Genomic DNA, 25,565 nt, shown 5'->3' with positions numbered 1-25,565 from the left:
GAAGGATAGTCGAGGAGAGTCGGTCGGTTGGCAGCAAAGCGGACAGCAGGTCGCACGTTGTGTAAACCCAGCCTCCAGTGAGACCATAGTGGTATGACTTCCCTATCTATGGCTCCATGGGTGTTCCTTTTTGGCCTCACCACATCCTGCATTCTTATGTGGGGAGTGGGAGCAGAGACCCCGCCCGATGCCCCGCACGACAGTTACATAATTGTTTTGACACATTAATTTATGTTGCATTACTTCTCTTGCCTGGTTTTATAGCTCCAGTGTAGAGGTTTTACTTCAATTCCTGTTTAGGCATGGGCTTTTTTGGAAGACTTGTTATTGGTAAGGAAGAAAGGTGGCCTTCTGAGTTTGTTTTTCAAGTTCCCTACACTCCTCCGAGAGTAAAACGGTTGGGACTCAGGGGGACAGAGCTCTGAGAAATTCACCTCCTTCAAAGTGAGGCCAACTGGGTCAATATTTGGGTTTACTGGTTTCTCATGGTATATCAGATTCAGATACTCCTCTTTGAATTAACCAACTTAAGTGATTAACCTGATGAAGAAAGATATTTTTAAGAAGGAACCTGAAATGTCTGTAATATCACTTTATTTTTTGGGAGATAAACAAATATTTTCAGCTTAAATACTGACCTGATGGAATCTTAAAATTAACTGATGTGACTCATTTGCCTGGAAATCAAATCTCAAAAGTTAAAAAAAAAAAAAAATTCACTCTGAGGTTGTTTGTGTTCAAAACAACTTAACTGGTTGGAGACAAGTTTACAAGCAATGGGACATTTGAAACTTTGGCAATGTGATGCCTGGAGCCATATTATCTAATTGATATTTCACCAATAATTCCAGTTACAGAAGAATTCTCTATAAAACATGAACAAGAACATATCGATGGTGTTCGTGCTTTTGACAATCAATGGAGAGTTACAAGGACTGATCTCTACTTAGATGCTGCCTGGAATATTTAACAGCGATGCAGATGGCTTCCATATAGGATGGCTCTTAAAATTGTCTTGCTTTTCCTCTTCCTCTGTGTCTACTCCATAAATAAATTCTCATTTAAAGAATTTCCAATTTCCCCTACATAGTTCCACAGACAGTTTTTGACATTACTTAGCCAAATAAATTCAGCCCTAACTCATGGGGCTTAGTGACATCCATGGGACGTCTTTGCCCCTATTAGCACCTGCTTCTGCTCTATTGGGTTCCAAGACATGCTCCCTCTACTATGGAGAGGTTTCCTTTAATAAATCGCAGAGCTAAATAGTTGAATGGTGGTATAGTGAGGTGATGAAGAGCATGGTCTGTAGGTCCAGAAAGATAGGTTCAAAGTCCTTCTCAGCCACTTTGTGACCTCCAGCATCTGCTCCCCAGTTCTTTAAGTGTAAGTTTTCCTATCTATAAAGTGGACATAATTTATATCTACCTTCAGAGTCTGTTGAGAATTAAAAGTGATAATGATATAACCTTAAACATTCAGCAAGTTTCAGGGGACTGAAAATAGTGCATAGAATGTTTTATAGACTCATTTCTCTGGGTATACACTAAAACCTTAATATCTGAAGGTCTCCTGAGTTAGGCCAGGCTGGGCTCTTCTGCAGTAACAACAAACCCCGACCTTGGTGGTTTAAACCAACAAAAGTACATTTGTTGTACACATTACATATCCATTATTGATCACGAAAGTGTTGGTTCGTGGTGGTCCCTTAAGGACCCAGGCTTACCTAGCAGTCACAGTCTTGAATGTTTCTGGTTTCTGATTTGAAGAGAAAAGAGAGCTCTGGAGAGTTCTTCACTAATCATTAGAAGTTCCAGGCCTGAAGCAACATGCAGTATTTTCATTCTCTACTCACTGGACAGACTGGTCATGTGCTTCCCCCATAATCACAACCCTATAACACCAGGAACCAGGAAGAATAATCTTACATCGTGCTCTAAATGGAAGAATGAAATACCGGCCAACAACATTAATGACTTCCGTATCTCCTACTCAAACTGGCATAGAACCTAAAGCAAGAACTTAATTGGTCTTTTTCTCTTCTCGTCCTTCACAATACTAAAATATTAATATTATTCATGTCAAGGACTGGAAGAAGAAAAAGAACATTCATTAGGCTAATTAAGTATCATAAAGGGTATATATGCCATTGTATTATTGTTTTGAACAGGAATTGGAGTTTTATAGAAGCATCCCTTCAGTTAAACACCTGCTTCACTATTATCAGGAAAAAAGCAGTAGGGTGAGTTATTGATTTCTTCCCTATTGCCAAATGAAACTACAGGGTTCTTTAATGTTATTTTATTAAGAATAACTGTGGTCTTACTCTTGGCAGAAGATTGTAGTGATTTTGGGTTATGCTAGCTAAACCAGTGAGGCTGTAATTAACAGGCATTTTAAAAATTTGATCCAAAAATAATGCTTCTGTAGAAAGTGGGTTTGACAATTTGGATCTTGTCAGATATGGGAGCTGGGTTTCTGCATACACACAGATATGCAAATTCACATCCTCATGTACTTGGTGATATTTATCCAAGAGCAGAGTGTTCTTTACGCAAAGAAAACAGCTTAGCAAGGACTTAGCCTGTTTTGGAGTTTGGAAACGAAGCTGTTTGGGAAGCAGAAACATAATGAACTGACATTTCGGATAACTAAGAATCACCAATCTAAACTCTATCAACACGGTTAAATATCACTTCGGGACTGAGACATAACACATCAACCTCAAGCCTGCAATTTTAAGCTCCATGTTTTGCAAGAGATGTAATTGCCAGATAAAAGATGGAATGCCCAGTTAAATTAGAATTTCAGATAAACAAAGAATAATGTTGTAGTGTAAGGTATAGGCAAATATCTACTTGGGACATACTTATACTACAAAATTATTTCTTGTTTATCTGAAATTCACATTTAACAGGGCATGATGTGTTTCTATTTACTAAGTTTGGCAACTGTATCAAGCATGAATGGCATGAACATTTAACCTCCCTCACCTTCTTTTCCAAGGTAGAAGTAACCAGTTGTACCCATGTAGCCTGAGAGCATTGGGATTTTTATTTTTAAGTTTGATCCTTCTAGGCTAGTTAAAGAAGGAAGTTCACAGCTTATCTAGGTCTAGGAAGGGAAGTTGACAGCTTATCTAGGTCTAGGAGTCTTATTGCAGTATTTATTTTTCATCTTTAATGTCCAAATGGCATTAAACATTCTGGAAAATGAAGCCCACTCTCTTGGGATGACAAAGCCTTAAAAATTGATTAGAAGTGCAAAGAAGTTTGAAAGTTGGCCCTTGAAGTTTGTAGACCATTTATCCCACTGGCCCCTCCTTGCCACGAGCAGTGGCTTCCATCACTTCAATAGAAAGGTCAACTTTGATGAGCCTGTTTCTGTGTTAAAATGATCAAAAACAACACAACTGGTGCGAGACGTAGACAGAATGATAGCATTGTGTTTTGAGCATTAATCCTACCGGGGAGAAGGGGCCAGACAGAAGATTGCTGCCTTTAAAATTGCTGCTCTAGACCGATGCTAGCATTACATGCAAGGATGGCTTTACTATTTTAAGCCTTATTTTATTATGTCGTTGACTCCCCACAGGTAGCTGGTCTTTGAGTCACGATGGAACTTTGCCTTCCCAATCAACAAAGCTTGGTTTTGTTGTGACTTTTTTTTTTTTTTTAATAGCTGAGCCCTCTGCAACTTTACTACTTAATAAATTGTAGCCACATTTGAGGGCATCTTTGCAGGAACAAATATATGTTCAGCTCTGCTTCTTTTGTTCCCTGTCACGCTGAACTACAATGTGAGGACTGCTTGGCTTGGTAATGTTGCCATGTGCCAGGGACATTTTCAATAGGAAAGGTCATTCCCAACGTCAGATTTTTAGGCTTTTCAGCTATAACAAAAGTTATATAACGAAAGGGATCCTGTCAACATTTAAAGCTCTCTGAATCGATCGGCCAGTGTGGTGGGGGTAAGTGGTTGTCTTCTAGTGTGTTTGAATCCAGAAAACACCGATTGTATTGCGGTGTGACAGTCGGTCATGGCTGGTATGACGTACCAGATTAAAAAACCAGCAGGGGAAATTGTGTGTTTTCTATAGGTGGGCGTCATTCCCTCCCATCTCTTCCCTCTGTTAGTTTCTCCCTCCTTGTTGCCAACAGCCTTTTGAGCTTTATAAAAACTGACATTTGGTTTAGAAACCGGGAGATCCTGGTCCTCTGAAGACCCAGATGTTGTTCTATCTGCAAGACAAAAGGATTGAACAAAAAGATTGAATTAATTTAGCTCTAACTAAAAAATAAAAACCCAAAACAGGCTAATACTAATGATTTAAGGCTCCTTCTTTTTTATTTTGTTTATTCGTTTGCTGGTTACTTATAAAGACTGTGACAAGGGTAACCTCTTCTACCTGATGTGAAACATCAAGATGGAAATAGAAAAAACAATGAAATGTAACACCCTATTAAATCTCTAATTATCTCACTTCCACCTTATGCTTAAAAACATGATGGGAACTCAGGGGTTGGTTCTGAATGTGGTGAAGAGTCTGGAAGAATCAGAGTCTGGATGTTAGAACCATCTTTGTACCATGTACAGGGCAGGTGTTTGGTGAGCTCTGATGTAACGGATGCAATCTTGGGTCTCCAGGGTTTAGTGGCAAATTGAAGGGCCCAGGCAGATAGTCCTCCAAGAGGTAATCAATTCAATGCATCAAAACAGGCATCAGAATGAGGAGGCAGCAGGGAGCTCATGTTGGAAAAGACTCTAGGCAATGGAGATACAATTCTAATCATAAAATAATGAAAGTTTTTGCAGATGCCATCTTAAGGGATTTTTTTTTTTTTAATCAGAAAACATAGTAACTGCACCTGGACTTGGGCATGATTTTATTTTCCTGTCATTGAAATTTTCATCATTTGGTTAAAATTTCTGAAATGACATATCTAGAATTTATCATAGTGTCTGATTGCAGTGCCATAACTCTGAAGACGTTCTTTTGTTGAGTAGGGTAGTTTTGAAGTTGGTTTAGTTTGGCTTCTTCCTACTTGTCAGATAATTGCTAACGATGATTTATCTCAGAGCCTTTTGCTGTCGTAGTCTTTAGAAGGAGTTCTTTGCATTGCAAACAAGATTAAGAGTGTGTCTTAACATACATACAAATTATCCTCTGTTTCCTTATTTCAAAATGGATATTTTAAAGTATATTGTATTTATTTGTAAGATGGCATAATATAATTATTAATAGTGAATGGATTCACAAAATTCCTGAAAATTTAACAATGGGCTCTCATGAACCAGTATGAACTAGCTCCAGCACACCATGTTTTTTAACTAGTATGTTCATAGCAGCACTATTCATATAGCTAAAAACTGCAACTGTCTCAATAATCATTGGTAATAGAATGGCAATTCTAATTATTGTCTAATTGTAGTTATGATCTATTCTATAAATTCAATTTGTTTTTAAAAATTTATTAAATCTATTGGGATAACAGTTACTAAAATTATATAGCTTTCAAGCGTACAATTCTGTAACACATCATCTATACATCACTGCCTGAGTGCTCACCACCCAGAGGCAGTTCTCCTTCCATCACTCTATATTTGACCGCCCCGCCCGTCTGGTAACCACTAAACTGTTTTCTGTGTCTATGAGTTTTTCTTTGTTTGTCTCGTTCATTTGTTGCTTTCAGTTTTATATCCTGCATATGAGTGAAATCATATGGTTCTTTCTGTATTAAATTTATTGGGGTGACATTGGTTAATAAAATTATATAGATTTCAAGTGCACAATTCTTTAGTACATCATCTATATATTGTATTGTGTGTTCATCACCCGAAGTTGTATCAGAATGATTTAATGTCGCGTTTTTTAGTGATTTGGGGGCCTACATTCTATTCCAAAGATGTCCTGCTTTATGCACACTGATCTGGCCTTTTCTTTCACTTCCCAAACTGTCAGTTTCACTAATAATCCCATCCTGGGCGATCCATCAGTTTTGCTTGGTTTGCCAACCCAGGCTCAGTAACCTGATATTCCATCAGCGATGCTGGCCTGAGTGTGCCAGATAAGGCCTTTGTTTACCCTCTTGTTAGCTGAGGAGTATAATGGGTTGGGTAGTGTCTCCCCAAAATTCATGTCCATTTGGACTTTCAGACTGCGACCTTATTTGGAAGCATGGTCATTGCAGGTATAATTAGGGTAAGAATTCAAATGACATCATCATGGAACTAGGGTGGGCCCTAAAGCCAACCCTATATTGTCCTTGTAATTGGTGTCCTTATAAGAAGAGAGGACAGAGTGACACACAGGAAAGAAAGCCATGTGAAGATGGAGGCAGAGATTGGACTTATGCTGCCCTAAACCAGGGAACACCAGGATCCTCCTGGACCAGGAAAAGGCAAAAAAGGATTCTTCCCTATAACCTTTGGAGAGAGTGTGGCCCTGCTAACACATTGATGTGGGATTTCTGGCCTCTACAACCATGAAAAAATAAATTTCTGCTGTTTTAAGCCACCAAGTATGGTAGTTCATTACAACAACCCTGGGAAACGAAGACTGGGGCTTCCTGAAGTCAGATTGTGTATAGGCTGGCTCCTCCATGCTCCGTGGGATTCCAGCCCAGGAGGAGTGGGGCACCGACCTGTGGATGGTCAGGACAGAATCCTGTGGGTGGGGGGTGATATGACTGGGATTTACTTACCATGGTGAGGTCCAGAGTGGGAACTGGGCACAGGAATGGGCAGACACTCAGAGGAAAACTTCACAGTGGCAGCCGCAGCAAGGCAGATCTGTTTCTGTGTTACCTGTGCTGACTTTCCTTTCCTTTGACAGAGGCCAGACTTCACCACAGATCCTGGCAGAAGGCCAAGGGTCAGATGGACTCTGCTAGTGGTGGAGCAAGGGGGCCAAGCAACTTATTGCATGAAACAGTTGAGTAATTGAAGTTTCTGGATGTACAATCAAGGGTTCATGATTCATGCAGTGGTTTCGAGTCATGTCGATTACATACGTTTTTAGACATAGCTGGTTTATGAGTTGAAGGCTTTCATCCTCAAACCCAGCATACCTCTCCCAGTTGTTCTTATCAATTTTACTGCTGTGGCCCTGGTTCAGACCTTCTGCCTTATACCTGGAGAGCTGTAATAATTATGAAAATATTATTGCTATGGTAATGACCATGCACAGCCTTGTCTTTTTTTAAACTTTATTGAGGAATAATCGACAAATATAATTGTAAACATTCAAAGTGTACAACGTGATGATTTGATATGCATGTGTATTGTAGAATAATTATCAAGATCAAGATAATTAACACATCCATTACCTCATATAGTTAACTGGCTTGTGTGTGTGTGTGTGTGTGTGTGTGTGTGTGTGTATACGCATATGTGTGCTGAGAAGCTTAAGACCTACTGTCAATAGCTTTCCAGTGTATAATACCATATTATTAACCATTGTCACCATGTGCACAGCCTAGTCTGGAGTGCCCGATATATAATAAGTCATGTAATTCTCATAACTACCCTGTAAGGTGATGCTACGCTTATTCCCTTCGACAGATGAGGAAACTGAGGTACAGAGAAATTAAGTAACTTACTCAAGACCACAAAAATTGAATGATATTACTAGGTACTACTTATGGTTGTATTAAAAATTGATTTGAGGAGTGGATTCACCATAGGTGGGTCCCTCAATACACATACCAAAAAAGTTACCATAGATTTTGAAAGTTTCTCAAGCCTCGGAGGATAAGGCCTGACTGGCCTCAGGAGAAGGAGGGGTCAAACATCTCTCTTATTTGTTAGGGATAAGAAGAATATGTCATTATTAATAAAGGAGTGAGTTACAGAGAGATTTGCTGGCACCTACTGTGGAGTGATGGGAGGGAAATAGAGATATTTTAATGACACGTTTTTGTGCTTAATGGCAGGGCTTTGTTGAGTGAGTGCTGTGGTGTGGATGTGGTTTGGTGTGTCTCATATGACTTAATTCTTTCAGGGTCTGGGAGAGCTTTCCTTTAGGAGTGGCAATTGGGGCAGTCCTGTGTAGGTGTAAGCACGTGAGCAGAAAGTGGCAAAATAACCAGCTGTGGGTTTTCTGCAGCTGGTGTTTCTGCTTGTTTTTAGATTCCTGGAGCCTTGCCACTTTGGAGAAGCTGAGGCAGGTTGATGACCAATCTTTTAGGCTTAATAGTTGCATCAAAGATGGAGATTTGGCTACAAAGTAATTAGACACCAGGTGGAATTATGTTCTCTCTTAAGGCCTGAATTTTTTCAAACCACTGATGTCGTTGACACTTTGTACGGGGTGTTGGTTTTATTGTCAACTTTGGCCACTGTTTGATGGCAAGATGCAGAGCTTTTGACCTTCAGATCAGGTTTTGAACTAATAGGGTGATGCAGGACCCTCTCTTTCTTACAGTGACCGTGGACGCTGAGGGTTCTTCTGCATGAGAGACCCTGAACCACTGTAGCTGTGGGCGCAGAGAGAGGAGATCTGGGGCTTGTGCTGGAAGTGACCATGTTATTACTGGGGAGACAATGACAGGAACACTCAACAGAGTTCTTATCATGAGCTGAGTGAGAGGCAACCTCCCATTCTGTTTGTACTTGGATCTCAGTGAGGCCCCTAAGGCTACCCATCTGTGCAATGACGCATAAGAGTATTCCCCATAAAGCTGTTCCAAAGATTAAATACCATATTCTTGTAAAGTACTTACTGTAATGCCTGTCACATACTCAGAGTGCAATAATATTGAATATTAGCTAATTAATAGAGTCATTATGCCTTCGTATATTGTCATAATGGTGAGAATGAAAAGTTCCTTTCCTTCTAGAAAAAGACTCCTTGTTCTGTGGCCATGGTTACCAGTATCGATCACAACCTGTTTTATGCCTGTTTAACTTGAACAATAGCAGCAATCATTCATGCTTCTGTAAGCCTCGCTGATCAGTGAGAGGAGCCCCCACACCTGCCAATACACACAGTTGTAAAACCAGAGAGTCAGCAACTCTAGTTATCGTAGCTTAACTGTAGTGAGAATGCTTCTTTCTGCAAGTCAGCCAGTCAACCATATTCTCACTCCAGCTTTGCTCCTGCACTTAAAGGTCAGCTAAGGCCTAAATGTTCCAGCTTTTGGAAGTCTCCCAGCCGCTGAACTCGAAGGTCTCCAAACCCTCTATAAGATCAGTTCATTCGCTCTTCTTGCTCGAGGAGAAAAAGTTAAAAGTGCAACTCTCCCTTGCTTAGCAAGCAGTAAATTCAGCTTTTTGTTCGGCTTTTTGATATTGAGTGGAAATGTCTTCCTCTCATAGTGGAGATGTATAAAGTGCTAAGGGATCACAAAGATGGGACTATATGGAAGAGTTCACACACAAGAGGTGATTTTTGGTCCAAGTTCTGCAATGGGAGTTATTTAAGTATAGAAAAATTGTGGGAGTGGGGGAAGAGGCTTTCTAATTTTCTCTAATCCAAGGAAAATCACCATGAATGAAGACATGAGTGATAATGGCAGCTGAAGAGCTGCCACCTAATTTGCCGTTCCTGAACTATAGAATGTGCAAAGGGTGGGGTGATGGAAGCTACACTGGAACAGTCTGGAGGGGGTGGATTTTAAGGGCCTTGGATTCTGTCCCAAGGAGTTTTCCTATTCTGGTGCTTCCCAAACATTTTGCCAAGTTTCTAAGTCCTAACTGCAGAGTTGACTGAACGTTTACCAGAAGAGGGAGTTTCCTTGAAATCTCCCTATAGGGGATATTTGTCATTCCGTTTTGGCTGCTCAGCATCTGAACTCTGTTCTTGTGCCTGGACAGTTTCCCATAGGGGGAAAAAAGCAGATTTTTTTTTCCATCGTAGAGCTGAAAATGCCAGCTTTTTCAGTCTCCTTTTCAGCTAAGACATGGGCACAACCTGGGGTAGGAGTGGATGAAGCAAGAGAGGAGACCTGGGCTGTGTGCCATGGTGGCGGTGGCGCCCGTTGTGAGCGAGTACTGTGAGTGACCCACGCTGCAGAATCTATTGCTTTTCATCAATCCTAAGATTCACTGATTCCCAACGTTTTAACATCCTGAAATCAAGGTGCCCTTACAATCAATGTTGTGATAGAGTTTGATGTACAGCGTTATCTACTTTTTCCCCTTAAAACATAAAATAATAGCATAATGGTCTTAGAAGCAGTGGCATTGGAAATGCAGAGTGTTCAATGATGGCAGAAGTGACCATGTAGAACCAGTTCTGAGCATAATTTTGGCCTCATAGCCCCACATCTTGTTCTCCAGTCCTTTGGGTTGTTTTATAAGCATCCCAATAAATTTACTTTTTGCTTAAATTTGTTAGAGTTTGTTTCTAATTGACGCTTAGAATCCTGACTGATATATGCAAGTCATCTTAAAAGGCTTTAGAAGGCTGCACTTCATTAATATATTTGTTTTAATGAAAAATGCTTTCTCCCCCCAAAAAATCTTCACTTAGATGTCCCAAGAAACTATGCCATGTTAATAAGCTCATCATTCAACAAATATTTATTGGGAATCTCTGTGATATTATGGAGAATGAGTCCAGTGAAAACATGGCCCTCATGGAGCTTTGATTTCAATATGTGTTTTGTGGGCTTGCATGTCCCTGGCACAGCACCTAATGCTTGCCATTCCTACCCCTGGGGAGTTGACCCCCAGGTAAGAAGCACAGAGTGGCAGTGGAGAGCTGGTAGATCCTTTAACTTCAGAAAATGATGTGACCTGATTTGCAAACTCACTTCTTAGGGGCTTTCTTCAGTTATTCTCATCCTTATTCACTTGGTGGAATCCTGTCTCCCATACAGGGTTTCCTGTCTCGTGAAGTTCTATAGAAACTAGTTTGGAGTAGGGAGCTGTGGCCTTTGGGTTTAAGATGCCAGATATCTGTCGAGCTCCAAATGCTGTTGAGTTCAAATATTTTGGGTGTTAAGCTCTTTCTTCATTCCAGATAATTGCTGGCTTTCCAAATTAAAAGCTTCCTCAGCGTGAGTGGTACTACAATTAGTAGTTGGGTCTAATAGATGTTAGACTTTTCCCACGTCCACATAAAATTTTTTTCGTGGGTTACCTTTACTTGGAATATTCAATTCAGTCCCCATGTGTTATCTGAAGGAAACATCCTTTCTAAATAGAGATCTCCTTTGAAGTAAAAACTTTACATGGTCTACTTGTGGCTGAAGACTCTGATAAAAGACTTAAAAGAGATAAAGAATTCTAATCACTGTTAAGTGGGAAATTAGAGACGGAGGTTGTTTGTGCAGCCTTTCGTAACACAAGATGTAGCCTCTGGAGAGTTGGTCCTGGTTTGTGCTAACATTGTAGATGGGGATCTCTTAAGAGGGAGTTATTATTTTACACCTTTGTGGAATCCCCCAGAGTCTAGTATCTGGAGTATTACCAAGGGCACCTAACATCAAAGGCTTGGCGTCTTTTAACTACTGTTCAAGTAGATGAGACGCCATAATGCAAGCACATGCTAGGCATTTACAGGATACAATTTTTTATGTGTCTATTCTCTTTAAATACCACAGAATAATTTTCTTGCCAAGATTTACTTTCTTAGTGCTGTTAATTTATTTTTAATTTGAGACAGTGTAGTATATCGCATCCCATTTTGTCTTCCATTTAATTCCAGTTATAAAATGCTTTTTTAAAGTAAGTTTCTGTGAAATTAAAATTTATCTAGGGATTCTGGTTTCTGAGATAATGTTATTTCCCTTCCTCCTTCCACTGCCTTCTATAACCTCCCTCAAAAGAAAAAAAGAACCAAAACAGCAAAAACAGAACCATAGGTTTGAAGATGGAAAAGATCTGGTGTTTCTCCAAAGTCTTTAAAAGGAGGATGTTGGAATGACATGATTCTCCTGTATGTTAACTGTTCCCCATACGTGAGAACATTTAGACTTTCCTTTAAGTCCTCAGTGACGGGTTCAACAGAATGAATGACACATGTCCCTTGTTAATACAAGAACATGTTTAGAACCCACGTGGAAAGCTATGAAACACCTTTGTCCAATACTGTGTTTTGTTCAGCACTTGGATGGAGTTCACTGTGCCACAGGAAGACCAGAAGCTTTCATTTATTCAGAATTTGCATGGAAAGGCTTGGGTTGAATTTTACATGACTATCATCTATGAAAAATTGTGAGACATCATAATAATGTAGAGAGGAAAAGCACTTAAAACTCTGATCCTTTCCATGTGCTTAGATGCCCTCATTTAAGAAATGTTCTTGATAAATTATGCTAATGGTGGGGAAGCAGTTTGAAAAGCTTATATACTGCAAATGCAAGCTGCTGTTAGTATTTGGCAGTTTCTTATTTATTCAGCAGAACAGCTGTTCAAGGCCCTTCCCTAGGCCAAGCTCTCTTAGCCTATTCTAGTTACAGAAATGAGCATGCAAGCAATGAGAAAGTGGCATTTCAGTGAAAATATTTTGTGGTTCCTACTTTCCAGAAATTCAGCCTGGATTTTCCTTAAATGAGTCCCAATCTTTAGAGTTTGTGTATTGTGGAAGTGTGTGTGTGTGTATAGGTTTCTCAAATCCACAAAATGCTCTCCATAGTGTCAGGCACTAGTGCTCAGTGGACGTCTTATGACTGAGTGAATGAATCGACAGCATTTTGTAAGGTGCTGAAGCACTTTGAGAGACTTGAAAAAATGCAAGACACAGACACCCTCCCTTGAGGTGCTTACATTTTAACTTGGGGGGTATAAACTAAATATACAGATTCTGTATGTTTTATAAAACTTAATCCAGATGTACAGGATTAAACACAGAGAGTGAGAATTCAGAAGGAGAGAGACAGACCTGTTGATGTGGCCTCAAGTTATCAGAGATGAGATTTGAGGAGAACCACCACGGATCTATGGGATAAGGTATGGGCTGCATGTTTGTGTACCCCAGAAATTCATATATTGGAAACCTAATCCTCAGTGTGATGGTGTTTGGAGATGGGACCTTCAGTAGACGGGTTATACGTGCCCTTATAAGAAAAGGCAAGAGAGAGCTTGCTTCTTTTCTCTCTGTCATATGTCAAGAAGGCATACATCTGCAAACCAGGAAGAGGGCCTTACTAAGAACTGAATTGGCTGGCCCCTTGATCTTGGATTTATCAGAGACCAGAATTGTGAGATACAAATTTGTATTGTTTAAGCCAGTCTACAGTAAATACTGTATATATATATATATATATATATATATAACACAAATGTGTTATAGCATCCCGAACTGACTCAGATAGGATAAGTAAGATGGGAGTGAGGCAGGCATCCCAGAATGAGGAAATTGCACTGAGAGAGCTGTGGGTATCAGTTGAGGGGAGGTCAGGGTGCAGAGGGATCTCCTCAAAAGATATTTTGCATCTTGTGGTGCTCTTAGGCTTATTGATTCAATCACCCATTATTGTTATAGAAGGTAGGAAATAGGGAGGAATCTGTTGACTTAGCAACAAACCTAGAACTTTCTTCTTTGTTGTTGAGTGACCATCTGTTTTGCTTGTCTCTATTGTCCCACAGCACTGTAGAAACTATTCAGTAAATATTTTAATAAGTTGCCACCAAGGAACCAGAGAGTTTATTAATAATTAGAATTTGAAGGCCCCCTTTGCCCAGCTGCTCACTGAGTATGGAGCTTTAAAAGTTTGAGGTTCCCTAATTTTCCTTGTGCTTGACCTTTGTGGAGAAGCTTGAGGAGCAGGGGTAATTGTTGTTATGGTAATTTTGGATTTTTCTCATGACTGTCTTGGGAATAGAAGAATAATTTGATTCTTGGTAAACTAAATAAAATAAACAAGGGAGCTTGTGAAATAAAACATTGAAGGATCTTTGAAAGCAAAGAATAACAGACTTAATTTAATAATTTCAGAAAATGACAAGGTAGAGATTCCACAGACAGGTCGTTTTCTTTCTCGCGGAAAAAATGTCTAAATGGTGGTTTTTCCTGGGAAGATTATCCTGTATACTAAGTGGTATTTAAAGGGGCTTCAATCTCAACTCAAAAGGAGATGATTTAAAATATATATAAATATTTAATTTATACTAAAATCACAGAAATTAGCACTTCTGATTCTTAAAATTATGGTAATCTTTCTTGAAGTCAAAAGAAGTTACTTGCTTTCGTAATCGGCTTGAGAGGCCGTGTGGGTAGGAAGGGAGTACAGACATGATGAAGGCGCTACTTGCTTTTCCTTCATGCCTCTGCTATGTGGATACGACCACGTCCTAGCAGGAAGGCTTCAGCTTGTGTTGCCATATTTATAATGTCAGAAAATAACATGGTGACTCACTGCTGCAGTTGTCCCATTTGGTCATGATTTTTGATTCCTTGCTGAAAATTCTCTCTCTTTATTATTATTTAACATAAGCCGACTGTAAGAAACAGTGGCACCTACTTAAAGAACACTTGAATATCTTCAGACTGAAATCACATGGTTAAGTGCACTTTTACAATTATTTAACAATTATTTAATGTTTCTTTTATTATTTTACCCGAGTTAAAATCCTTTAGCATTCCATTCAAATAAGACATAAGTAAGAGCAGATGATAAGCTTCCTCTCTGCATTTTCTTCCAGTCTCTCCTCTTGGTCTTCTTTGAAATTTCTTTTCCATCTGCCTGTCTGAAATGTTTTTAAAATTAAGCATTCTTCTTTTAAATTATAAAAGCAATGCATACTCACTAAACAATTCAAGCAATAGAGTCATTTCTAAATTAAGATGTCCCACAAAAACAAGTATACAATTACACACACACATATTTGATCTTCCCTTCTGCCTCTTCCCATTAGCTCTTCATATATATATACTACTTTGCAGCCTGATTTTTAACTTAACAATATATTATCAGTCCTGTAACTATGGTTATTTCTCAGGGTTCTCATCCAGATTTTCTCTTTTCTCTGTGCACTGTGAATCATGTTACACCCCTTGTAGTTTTAGTCACCTTCATGTTCATTCCCAAATATTCCCAGCCCTGATCTATCTCTAGGTCTCCAGCCCATTGACTTGTCATTGCCTTCTTGGGTACCTCATGAGCACTCATAAGACTCAACTATCCCTGAAGGCTTCATGTCTCCATCTCTGGAAATTCATCCCATTTTCAAGCTAGGGATTTGGCATCTTCATTTCTTCCTCTTTCTCATTCAACCACATCCTGTCAATCACCAGGCCTATTGTTTCCACCTCTTAAGACCGTCATATCTTAAACCAGTCAGTTGTTCTGCATTTTGACTATCACCTCTGTGATGCCAATCATCCTTTGTTTGGGGCGCTCTAGTTATCTACCTGTCCTCCCTCCTAGCACTCTCCCTCCTCACCTTCTAATCCATTTGCTTCACAGGCCCCAGATAATCTTTCTCTAGTACAACTGTAAACATGTTTTTCCTATAATATTCAGTGACTTGCCACTGCCTTCAGAATAAAGCCCAAACTCTTTAAGACTTACAGGGTTCATTTGAGATGGCCTTTGTCTGTGCCTGGCCTACTTCACTGGTCACCATCCCCAAATATGTTTGACTCTAACCCCAAACACAGGCAACCTTTTTGAGTTCCTTTAACATGCTATGCTTTCACTTACACACATTTGCTTCGTATTCTGTCTTCCCATCTCTCTGCTTTGTCCTTTAGGTCACTTCAGGGATGCCTTGTCCACACAGAGTTTGGTATCATTCCTCTATGTTCCCAGAGCCTCTCACACTTACCTTTACCCTACTGTAGCATTGATCATACTACACTGTAATTGCCTGTGTTTCCTTTGTGTGACCCCTCTTTACCCACTAGCACCACAACCATTGCCACTGCTCGACTGTGAGCTCTCTGCAGGCAGGAAGTAGGAAGAACACAGAACGTAGTGCCTGACTGGAACTGCATATTTGAATGGTGAATGAATGTAGTCAAACACCCAGGGAGCCCATAAAGCTGAAAAGATGGGCTGTTCCTACATCCCCAGAGTTATTTGGTTAAGTCAGACACTCCACACACCTTGGGGGATCAGGCTGGTTCAGGAAACGCACTTTTCAGGGCCTGGGCATGGCAGCTTGGGATACCAGTGCTATTAGGGAGCAGAGCAAAGTGATCATGATCAGAATCTGTTTGCCTTCTGCTTTCCTTCAAGCTTCCTCCTGTTTGGGGTCTTTTGTAGACTCAGCGATGCATTGCAATTGGAGCCAGAGAGTTGGAGGCTTGACCAAGGCATGAGTCCTCAGTAGGGCAGAAGCAAAACTATGAGGATTCTTGGAGTGAAGGATTTATAATAAAGTCTGGGTACTTACAATGCCTATGGCGGCTAATCTCTCACAGCTGATTAATCCTGCCACAGCCCCCAATTTGTGCAAACTCATTAAAGGAAGACCTTCCTTTCTTTGTAAATCTCTCCCGCTTGAACGTCTCTGTGTCCTTTATCCACATGGTGCAGCGGAGAAAAAATAAATACCACTGAGGACCCACATGCCTTGTGACTGGCTTTTATACTCCATTGTGACTCTCTTATATAGTCTATTGAGTTTACATGTGACTATCACTCACACCAGCTGTTACACTTTGTTAAATACCGGTATACCTGTGTTCACGCTGAGATACTTTGCATGAGATACTTCTCAACTCTTTAGTGATTAGTGATATAGTTAATTTGTACATTGGGACCCAGAACATAGAGGCTGCCCCGGTGGTCCAGTCCATAGCATCACCAATCAATACCTAAGTCACCCTTTGCTTACAGAAAACACCTGTCAAGGAAATTTAACATACACCAATCACAACTCTCCAACGCAGCGTTAGCTGGTTTACCTTACCCTAGAGAACAGGAGCCCCTAGGCTTATAAGGAAATGCCCAACTTCCCAGGTAATCAGGCCCTGTCTCGTTCTTGCCCACCTTCTGTAGGGAAGAGCTCTCCACCTCTTGTGAGGCACTGTGCTTCCCCAATCCATGGATTATTTTCCTTGGAATAAAGGACAGCAAACTCTTTCCTCAATGGTTTTAGTTATGTCATTTGACCATTTGGCAAGGAGATGGGACTCAAAGACAGATGCTGAAGATTCCAGGGACGGCTCTTCAATGCTGGTGAATGTGCCCTTGGAGTCTTTCAGTTCGCTGCCTTTTTGTTGCCCTCCTGCATCTCTGGTAAGCTTCTCTTGGATGGAGCTCTGCTTATTTTGTGTTCTGAGCTCTTTGAGTTTGTCCTAATCCTTCTGAATGGAAATTGGCATGTGAGAGGCTTCAGAAATCCCAAAATTGCTCTGGAAGAGCTCTCTACTGCTTGTGAGGCAACATACTTGCCCCAAATCCATGGATTGTTTTCCCTTGAATAAAGGACATAAAATTCGTTACTAAAAGTATCAGTTTGGTCATTTGACAATAGTAAACTTGGGATGTTGAAACAGAGTGAAAAGAACTGAATTTGGGTTTTAAAGACGAGTTAGGATCTGAGTTCCGTAGCTCACTTGAATCATGCAGTGTGGTCGTATTTTATGCAATTTTAAATTAAATGTTGAATATAAAGTATAAGTCCCAATGCAAACAATTTGAAATAATGCAATTCCCCCCAAATTTATCAAGATTTGCATAATTTCTAAGATCTTAGGGCCTGTTGAAATATAAGCTGTGTTTATTTTATTGAAATATTTCCACTTTAGCTGGTGAACAGAAATACCCAATATCTTCTGTCATGGGAATAGTCTTAAAATACATAAATTTCAGACAGATTTTGCAGGGTCTTCAGGAAGCCATTTCTTGCATAAAAGACTATCTTTCTGGCCTTGGTAAGCCATCAGTTTTGTCTTCACTTGATTATTCTCAGTGGGGGAAAATTGATAAAGACTAAATCCACCCTCTAATTTTAAATGAGGAAATAGAGGGCTGGCTCCGTGGCTCAGGCAGTTAGAGCTCCATGCTCCTAACTCCGAAGGCTGCCAGTTCGATTCCCACATGGGCCAGTGGGCTCTCTCAACCACAAGGTTGCCGGTTCAACTCCTCGAGTCCCACAAGGGATGGTGGGCTCTGCCCCCTGCAACTAAGATTGAACACGGCACCTTGAGCTGAGCTGCCTCCCGGATGGCTCAGTTGGTTGGAGCACGTCCTCTCAACCACAAGGTTGCCAGTTCAATTCCTCAAGTCCCGCAAGGGATGGTGGGCTGCACCCGCTGCAACTGGACCTGGAGCTGAGCTGCGCCCTCCACAACTAAGATTGAAAGGACAACAACTTGACTTGGAAAAAAGGCCTGGAAGTACACACTGTTCCCCAATAAAGTCCTGTTCCCCTTCCCCAATAAAATCTTTAAAAAAAAAAGAGATTTAATAAAAAATAATAATGAGGAAATAGAGGTTAAAACTATGTAGTTTAGTGCCTAGTACAGATCAGGCACTCAGTGAACGTTATTTGATTTGACAAATGGATAAGATAGAGAACGTAACTTGAATGTCTCTTTTCTACTCGAAATGCTTACAATTGTAAGCAGTAAACTAGGGGGAATTGCTGTATTATAGATAAAGAAATAGGATCAGATGAGATACTAATTTGTGGATATGTGTGGATTTTGGATCTACGCCTGTATTCCTCCGTGGTTTATTTCATTTCTGTGTTGAAACAATGACTAAGGTAGGCAGAAATTATTTAAAAAATAGTCTGAAGAAACAGTTCTTTTGGTTTCCTATTTCTTAAAGGGCCAGAATATTTTAAACATAGGCTTAGCTTTATTGCACTTCACAGATGTTGTGTTTTTTACAAATAGAAGGCAGGCCCCTCCACCAGCAAAAAAGGTTATTAATTGCTTTATGAAGACACTCACTTTATTGAGGTGGTCTGGAACTGAACCTACAGTATTTCCAAGGAATGCCTGTAATAAGCAGATACACAACTTTAAAGGAAATTTAAATCACCTTCTTGAGGGCCTCTTTCTTCAAATCATTAAATGAATGTGATAATCCAATACTTATTTTTGTCAGGGGTAAAAGTCTTTAAAATCCCCAAATTCAAATGGACTTTAAGTCACTTTTACAGATATGTGCAGGTTTAAGTTAAAAGGAACACTAGAATGATACAAGATAGGGTAGATTTACAACACTTCCCCTTATTTATCCTAAGAGCTGAATACATAGAGATATATATCATATCTATATATCTATATATCTATATATCTGTATATCTGTATCTGTATATGTATATGTAAGGACAGAGTCCCAGAGAACAGTTTCCAGGCTCTCAGCCTCACGTGGAAAGGTGCTGGCTTGGGTAGCAGAGAGCTATCAGCTGTGACTGATTGGCCATCAGCTGTAACCAGTTAGCCATTAGCCACTAATATAACTGCCGTGGCTATGGTTAGCAAGCGTGGTTAGCAAGCGCAGATTGAGGCTAGCAAGTGCGGTTAGCAAGCAGATTATGGATTGTGGATCGTGTTGATCCTACTTTCTGTATCTCGCCAGGCTACCAGCGAGACTGGGGTTCAGGAAGACCCCTTGCTGGAGTACAGGTGGATGTTTGCTTTTGTGTCTCAACCAGCGAGAATATAGTGGTTTGACTCCCCTACCTATGGCTCTATGGTTCAGTTGTTATTCTTTTTTGGCCTCACCATATCCTGCGTTCTTGTGCGAGGAGCGGGAGCTGAGTCCCGGCATTACTATATATTGTAATATTGTTACAATAATATATATACAATATTATAAAATTGTATATATATGTATACAATACATGTATTGTATATGTATACATATATTACAATATATGTATATATGTTGTATACATATATGTAATATATGTAATACATATACTACATACATAATACAATATATGTAATACATATATTACAATATATGTAATATATATACAATATTGTAATATATTTTGTATATATATAGTTTCATATATGTATAGTTTCATATATATAGTGTGTGTGTATATATGTATGTATATATGTATATATATGTGTCTATGTGTATATATATATATATATATATATATACACTTTTCTGAACTATGGAGATATGAGATGTATTGAGTAGTAATGAGAGTCTTGGGAAGAACATGGTCTCATAAATGCAAGGCATTTTTATTAGCAATGGAGTGGTTAGTTATAAAACCATTTAAAAATTTAAGTCAGCAGTTGAACATTTTATCAGTTTTGGAATAGAATGGACACAGGTAAAACCTTAAGATGAGAAGATGAAAAGAAATTAATGTTTTGGTTGACCATATCTTAGAAGGAAAATTTCAAGGATGTGTGTATCTTTGAAACCTAAGGATAACATGATTTGCACAAGCTGAAGCAGATGGGCAAGAACTGGGATTAGGATGGAAAATTCTTTCCTTTCTTCTGGGTCATGCATCTGTATGTACTGGGGATCTTGGAAGGACCTGAAGGTAGGGGCCATGTTGTTGGATTAAAACTAAATTCTCTAGTTGAACGTAAACTATAAATATATAGGATCAAAGGATGTAAAGTACAGCAGAGGGACTGTATTATACAGTCAGTATAATAACTGTACGATGTCAGATGGCTGGTGGACTTGGTGGGATTATCACTTTGTGAGGGATGTAAATGTCTGATTAGTCTGTTATTTTGTACACTTGAAGCTAATAAAAACAAAACAACTAAATTCTCTGAAGTTCTACAAAGAGTCAGCTGAACTCACTAAAATCCCAACAAGGACAAAATGCATTTCACCAGTTTTGCTTAGGGGCAGCTAATTTTTCCTTAACTCAGCTGTGATTTTGAGCCTCTCAACATAATATGTTCTCTCTTGTCGTCTTGCATACTGTCCTAGCCTCTGCTCATGAATCAGAAAATCACCTAAATAACTTTTGTTTTATGGACAGCTTTCTTCGGAAATATCTTAGAGTTTAGTCAACTTGATTACTCTTGCATGTAGCAGAGAATCGGCAAACCACTCCACTGAGGCTGGACTTGAAATACATGGGAGCAGAGGTCAAAGGGTAAAGGAGGATGCTGGGAGCAGGAAAAGATTTAGGATGACTCTTCATGGCCAGATGGCAAGAAGACAAGCCTGGAGGATAGGGGCTTGGCTTCTCCTATCTTTATTCACCTTGGTCAGCTTGGACCTGCCCATTTGATTTATGCATTAATACATAGGTAAACAAGATAGTCCGCCTTCTTACACTTTAGGCTTTGTCAAACATTAGATTTTAAAATTTCTCTAATGGCAGGGATGTTGTATTCACTTTTATATAACCCCCTTTACTATCAACATTCTTGGTATGTAGTAGGTGATTTCTTTTTCAGTAAAAATATATCTTAATTATTTTAAGATAAACACCCTGCTTTAATGTTCTATAATTTTTGAGCCGTGTGTTATGGTAGATTCCGAAGAAAAGAAAAGACATAATAAGGCTTAAATGGACAAAGGTGATCACAAATTTTCTTTACTTCCTGTCCAGATGTTGTCTCCTTGGGTGAGGGGATGGGGAGAACACGTTAACTCTCAACCATCCACAAGTACGTTATCTATGATAAGGCCTTCCTTGGGCAGCCCTACTTAACGTTGTCACTAGCCAGGTGGTGGAGTTCAACTTGAATAGAGGTGGGAGCTCACCAAGGGGCTGAGTCCTACTTTCTCAATTGTGTGGCTAAATCTCTGTTATAGAACCAGATAAATAGGATGATTATTGTCCTATTTTGTATTTTTTCTTTATGTCCTTACACATAAATGATAGCCAGCAACACAATACTTTTGAGAGCTGCTGTTCTATTAATTCAATAAGCGTGGTATGCCCTTACTGTTTGCCTTCCTCCTTTGAGGGAAAGCGTGAAATTATTTTTAGAAACTAGGGCAAATAGGGACTGTGGTTTTCTCACCTATTTCCTATGAGGTATTGAGCCTTCCAGATTAGACTCTTGAAGTTGCTTTTTCTGGTGTGTGCTCCTGACGAGACTTCTTTTGGACCCTCACAGTACCTTGCTTTACTGGGCAGGTTCTGTAGTTCCTTGGTGCTAACACACACATCTTTTCACACTTTCACCTTTCTCATACCTTAGTGCACCTTAAAATTGGTGGATGCATGTAAGGTGGCATTATTTTTTTTCCTGAAAAGCTGTTATTTAATCAAACTGATGGTGGATTATATAATTGATGGTATCTTAGAAGAGAGGAAAGGTAGTGGTATTTTAGTTATCTATAGCTGTGTAACAAATAACCCTAAAACTTAAAATAAATAATAATTCCTTCTCAGGGTTTCTGTGGATCAAGAATTCACTTAAGGTACAATAGGGAAGTCTTGTCTCTGCTCCATGATGTCTGGGGCCTCCTCTGAAAGACATGTAACCTCCAAGTTAGAATCATCTGGAGGCTTATTGATTCCCATGTGGGCTTTGCTGGGGCTATTGGTTCGTATAGGGTTATTCCATGAAGAGATAATGGAGAGGAAGGGACTAAACTGAAAATCTTGATTCTTTTTATTATGAACAACTGAACTTCCAAACTCACAGGAGCTTCAGCATGCAGAACCTCCTTGGCATTTTCTGAGAGGCTGGATTTAGGTTCTGATCTCAGGGGTTTTAGAGATCAGCACTTTGGAGCATGACCTAACATTTTGTCATTGAAAAGGGCAGCATCTGTCATTACAATTAAGCCTGTATTTTGTATCACAGTGTGCTCTATTGGTTAGTATTTGGGACAACTTATACCAAACTCCTTACGTACTCTTCCCCAACTCTCCCTACCCTCTTGAAATTTTAAATTCTTAGTGGGCACAAGAAGTGTAGTTGACAGTGTCATTTTTTTCCTTCATTTGAATAGGGTTGATGATCAGCTCTTCCTAAATACTCCTTATCCACCCATACCAAAGAAACGTTCTCTTGTTGCAATGCCTTGAGACCTCTGACTTGAGCAGATTAAGGCAGCACTTTCTACAGAGCCCCTCTTATTCATCTCTAAAATAAATTGTAAAATCCAGGAGTTTGTGGTCTCTAACCCTTCTCAATCCCTTGTGGGTTTGAAGGATTAGATAAAATACTATCTTTGAACAAACAAACAAACAAACAAAAAACCCTACTCTTTCCTAAAAGGCTAAAGTTTTAATAAAATGGAAATTTCTGGTTTAAATGTTTTAAAGATTAGAAGGTCCATTTCTTTAGACCTGCAAATATTGAAGCTTCTAAATCTGATGTTTACAGCAATATCATTATTTATATAGAAACTTCAAATATGCATTCCACCACAAAAAAAATAGTTTTGTTTTTGCTGAACTCTTCCATATCATTAGTTTCAGAATATTGAGCTTTCAGGGGATTTTTATAAAAGGAATATTATCATTATCAATAGCTCCTCCCACCTACTGTGTGCCTCTAGCTGGCAGGCACTGAAAGGGGTTCTAATGAGGGCTTGTTCAACCTCGTGAGCTGAAAGTATCGGTCTCATTTTACAGACAAGAAAACAGGTCTACTTAGCAAGTAGCAAGCAGAACTATCTTGCTCAAAAACTATTGTTGGGGGAAACTTGCCAGTATTTGGGTAGCTGTAGGATTTTTCACAGCAGCAACTAAGTCTAGGGAACTAGTGTTACTAATGGAATCTGTCACGTGGAGTGCGTTTCTACCTGTTGTTGGAGGTTTAGAAAAGTGGAATTAAAGAAAGGATCTTGGTAGGTCTAACTTATTGCTTTTTCTCAGCTCTGCTTCCCTTCCCAAGTTTAGCCCCATTATAGAAAAACATCCACATAATTTTGTTTTAGAAACTTATAATGACTGTTTGGAAACTGGCCCCCCAGCAGATTATTCTAGTATTTTGGAAAATGACTTCTGAGACACCTCACATACTGGCACTCGTACTTACTTCATTTCACCCCTAACTGAGGGGCTTCATCTATTTTGCCACTACAGTATACCGCACAAACCCAGACTCACTGTATCCCTTGAATGTTTTGACTGCGTGATTGTCGCCATCTGCATTTACCGAATTTCTCACTGATTTTGGTTTTAGTATTTCATTTATCAGGTAAAGAGGGACTAATGCAATCTAAGGGAAGTTGGTCAGAGGTTTGGCCTGGTTCAAGGACTGTGGCTCAGTGGTTCCAATGCTGAGCGCATGTAGATCTTTCGTTTTGGGTGTGTATCCTTGTATTGAATCCAGATTCATTTTCGATTGGGTGTGCTTATGACATTTTCTAGAGAGTTAGCATTCTGGAGCTTTTCTAAATTAATGAATAGACTGTATCATGGGAGGACCAATGTAGTCATTTCTTTGGATGCAGTGTAGCTAATGGCAATAGTGTGTGTGTGTGTGTGTGTGTGAGAGAGAGAGAGAGAGAGAGACAGAGACAGAGAGAGAGACAGAGAGAGAGAGACAGAGAGAATGCTTGGGATTTGGAATTGATAAGAATGATTTGTTCCTTAGTTTTCAGATTAACTTAAATTTCTTACTACAGGAATAATGTATGTTTATTGTAGAAAAGAGATGAATCCCAAAAAGAAAAAAAAAATAAACGGAATGTCATCTCAGAGTTAGTCACTGTTAAGATTTTGGTTCATATTTTTCAAATCTGTGTGTGTGCGTGTGTGTGCATGCACACACATGTGCACATGTGAACATTCCTACATATGGTTGTTTTTGCAGAAATAAGCCTGTACTGTAAATATTATTCTAGAAATTATGTTTTCAGATGTATTCATTCAATACTCTTCTATAATACCATTTTTGATGTCTGCAAAATTTTTACGGTATGACTATATCATATCTTTTGAACATTAGGGTTTTTTATTTTTCCTTTTTCTTTATTCTGTTATCTTGAAGGAAGTGACAGATAGAAAGAAGCTGTTAGAATTTAAGGTCACTCGTAAGTTCCCTTCCCCCACTACAATCAATAGAGTATGTTGTGTATTGCTGCTCCCCTGTCCTGAGACCCACCCACCAGCCGAAGAACACTGTGGAACTGATTGCAGCTGATAGCTCATCTACTTTTGCTGTTTCTTCTTGCAGGAGACAGAACATGTGGCATCCAGCCAGTTGGAGTGTCGGGGGAGAGCAGGAACGCCAGCTCACGAGAGTCCACAAAACCACACGTTCAGGGGCCAAGAAACAGTGCGGCTTCAACCAAGGTGGGACTTTTGGTGTCAGAAGTTGCACTGTGCCTCGGGTGCATTTCCCTCTGCTTGCCATCCCCACACAAGAGTCAAATCTTCCTGGCTTTTGTTGGCATTCCTTATAGTCTGAGAAGCTGCTGAAAGGGGCCTAGAAGGAGTATCATTGAGTCTGAGTTTCAGAGAAATGTAAATAACCTACTTTCTGTATCTTTAGTTTGAAGAGAATGAGCCTTAAGACTCAGAGAGGAGTGGAGACAGTCCTGCCCTTGGAGAGAAATGCTGATTTTCTTTTGTCCTCTCATTCCATGCCAGAGATGATTAGGTTTTCCTCCATGATGACGATGGTGGTGACAGTGTAGACATCAAGCCAGTTGCTTTTCACATATGCGTATTATCTCATATAGCCATCACCACTTCCTCATAAAGTGGGTATTCATAGCCCCATTTTATGGAGGAGGAACCTGAGACTGAGAGATATGGAGGTGTTTTCTTGCTGTTGCCCAAATGAAAAGGGCTGAGCCAGA

The 25,565-nt window shown here is 39.6% G+C and overlaps 1 protein-coding gene across 7 annotated transcripts in view; it reads left to right on the top strand.

Moving 5' to 3' along the window:
• FAM13C (family with sequence similarity 13 member C) overlaps positions 1–25,565 on the top strand; it is a 110,551-nt gene that overhangs the window by 19,224 nt on the left and 65,762 nt on the right. For all 7 annotated transcript variants that reach the window (XM_081073596.1, XM_081073600.1, XM_081073599.1 and 4 more), the window contains one exon: positions 24,938–25,056. In XM_081073596.1, the coding sequence (XP_080929722.1) occupies positions 24,938–25,056 (119 nt within the window). The remainder of the gene's footprint in view (positions 1–24,937; positions 25,057–25,565) is intronic.

This window comes from Rhinolophus hipposideros (genome assembly GCF_964194185.1).
Source record: "Rhinolophus hipposideros genome assembly, chromosome: 15".
Taxonomy (NCBI): domain Eukaryota; kingdom Metazoa; phylum Chordata; class Mammalia; order Chiroptera; family Rhinolophidae; genus Rhinolophus; species Rhinolophus hipposideros.
Note: the sequence above shows the minus strand (reverse complement) of the source record. Positions and strands in the feature narration are given on the sequence as shown.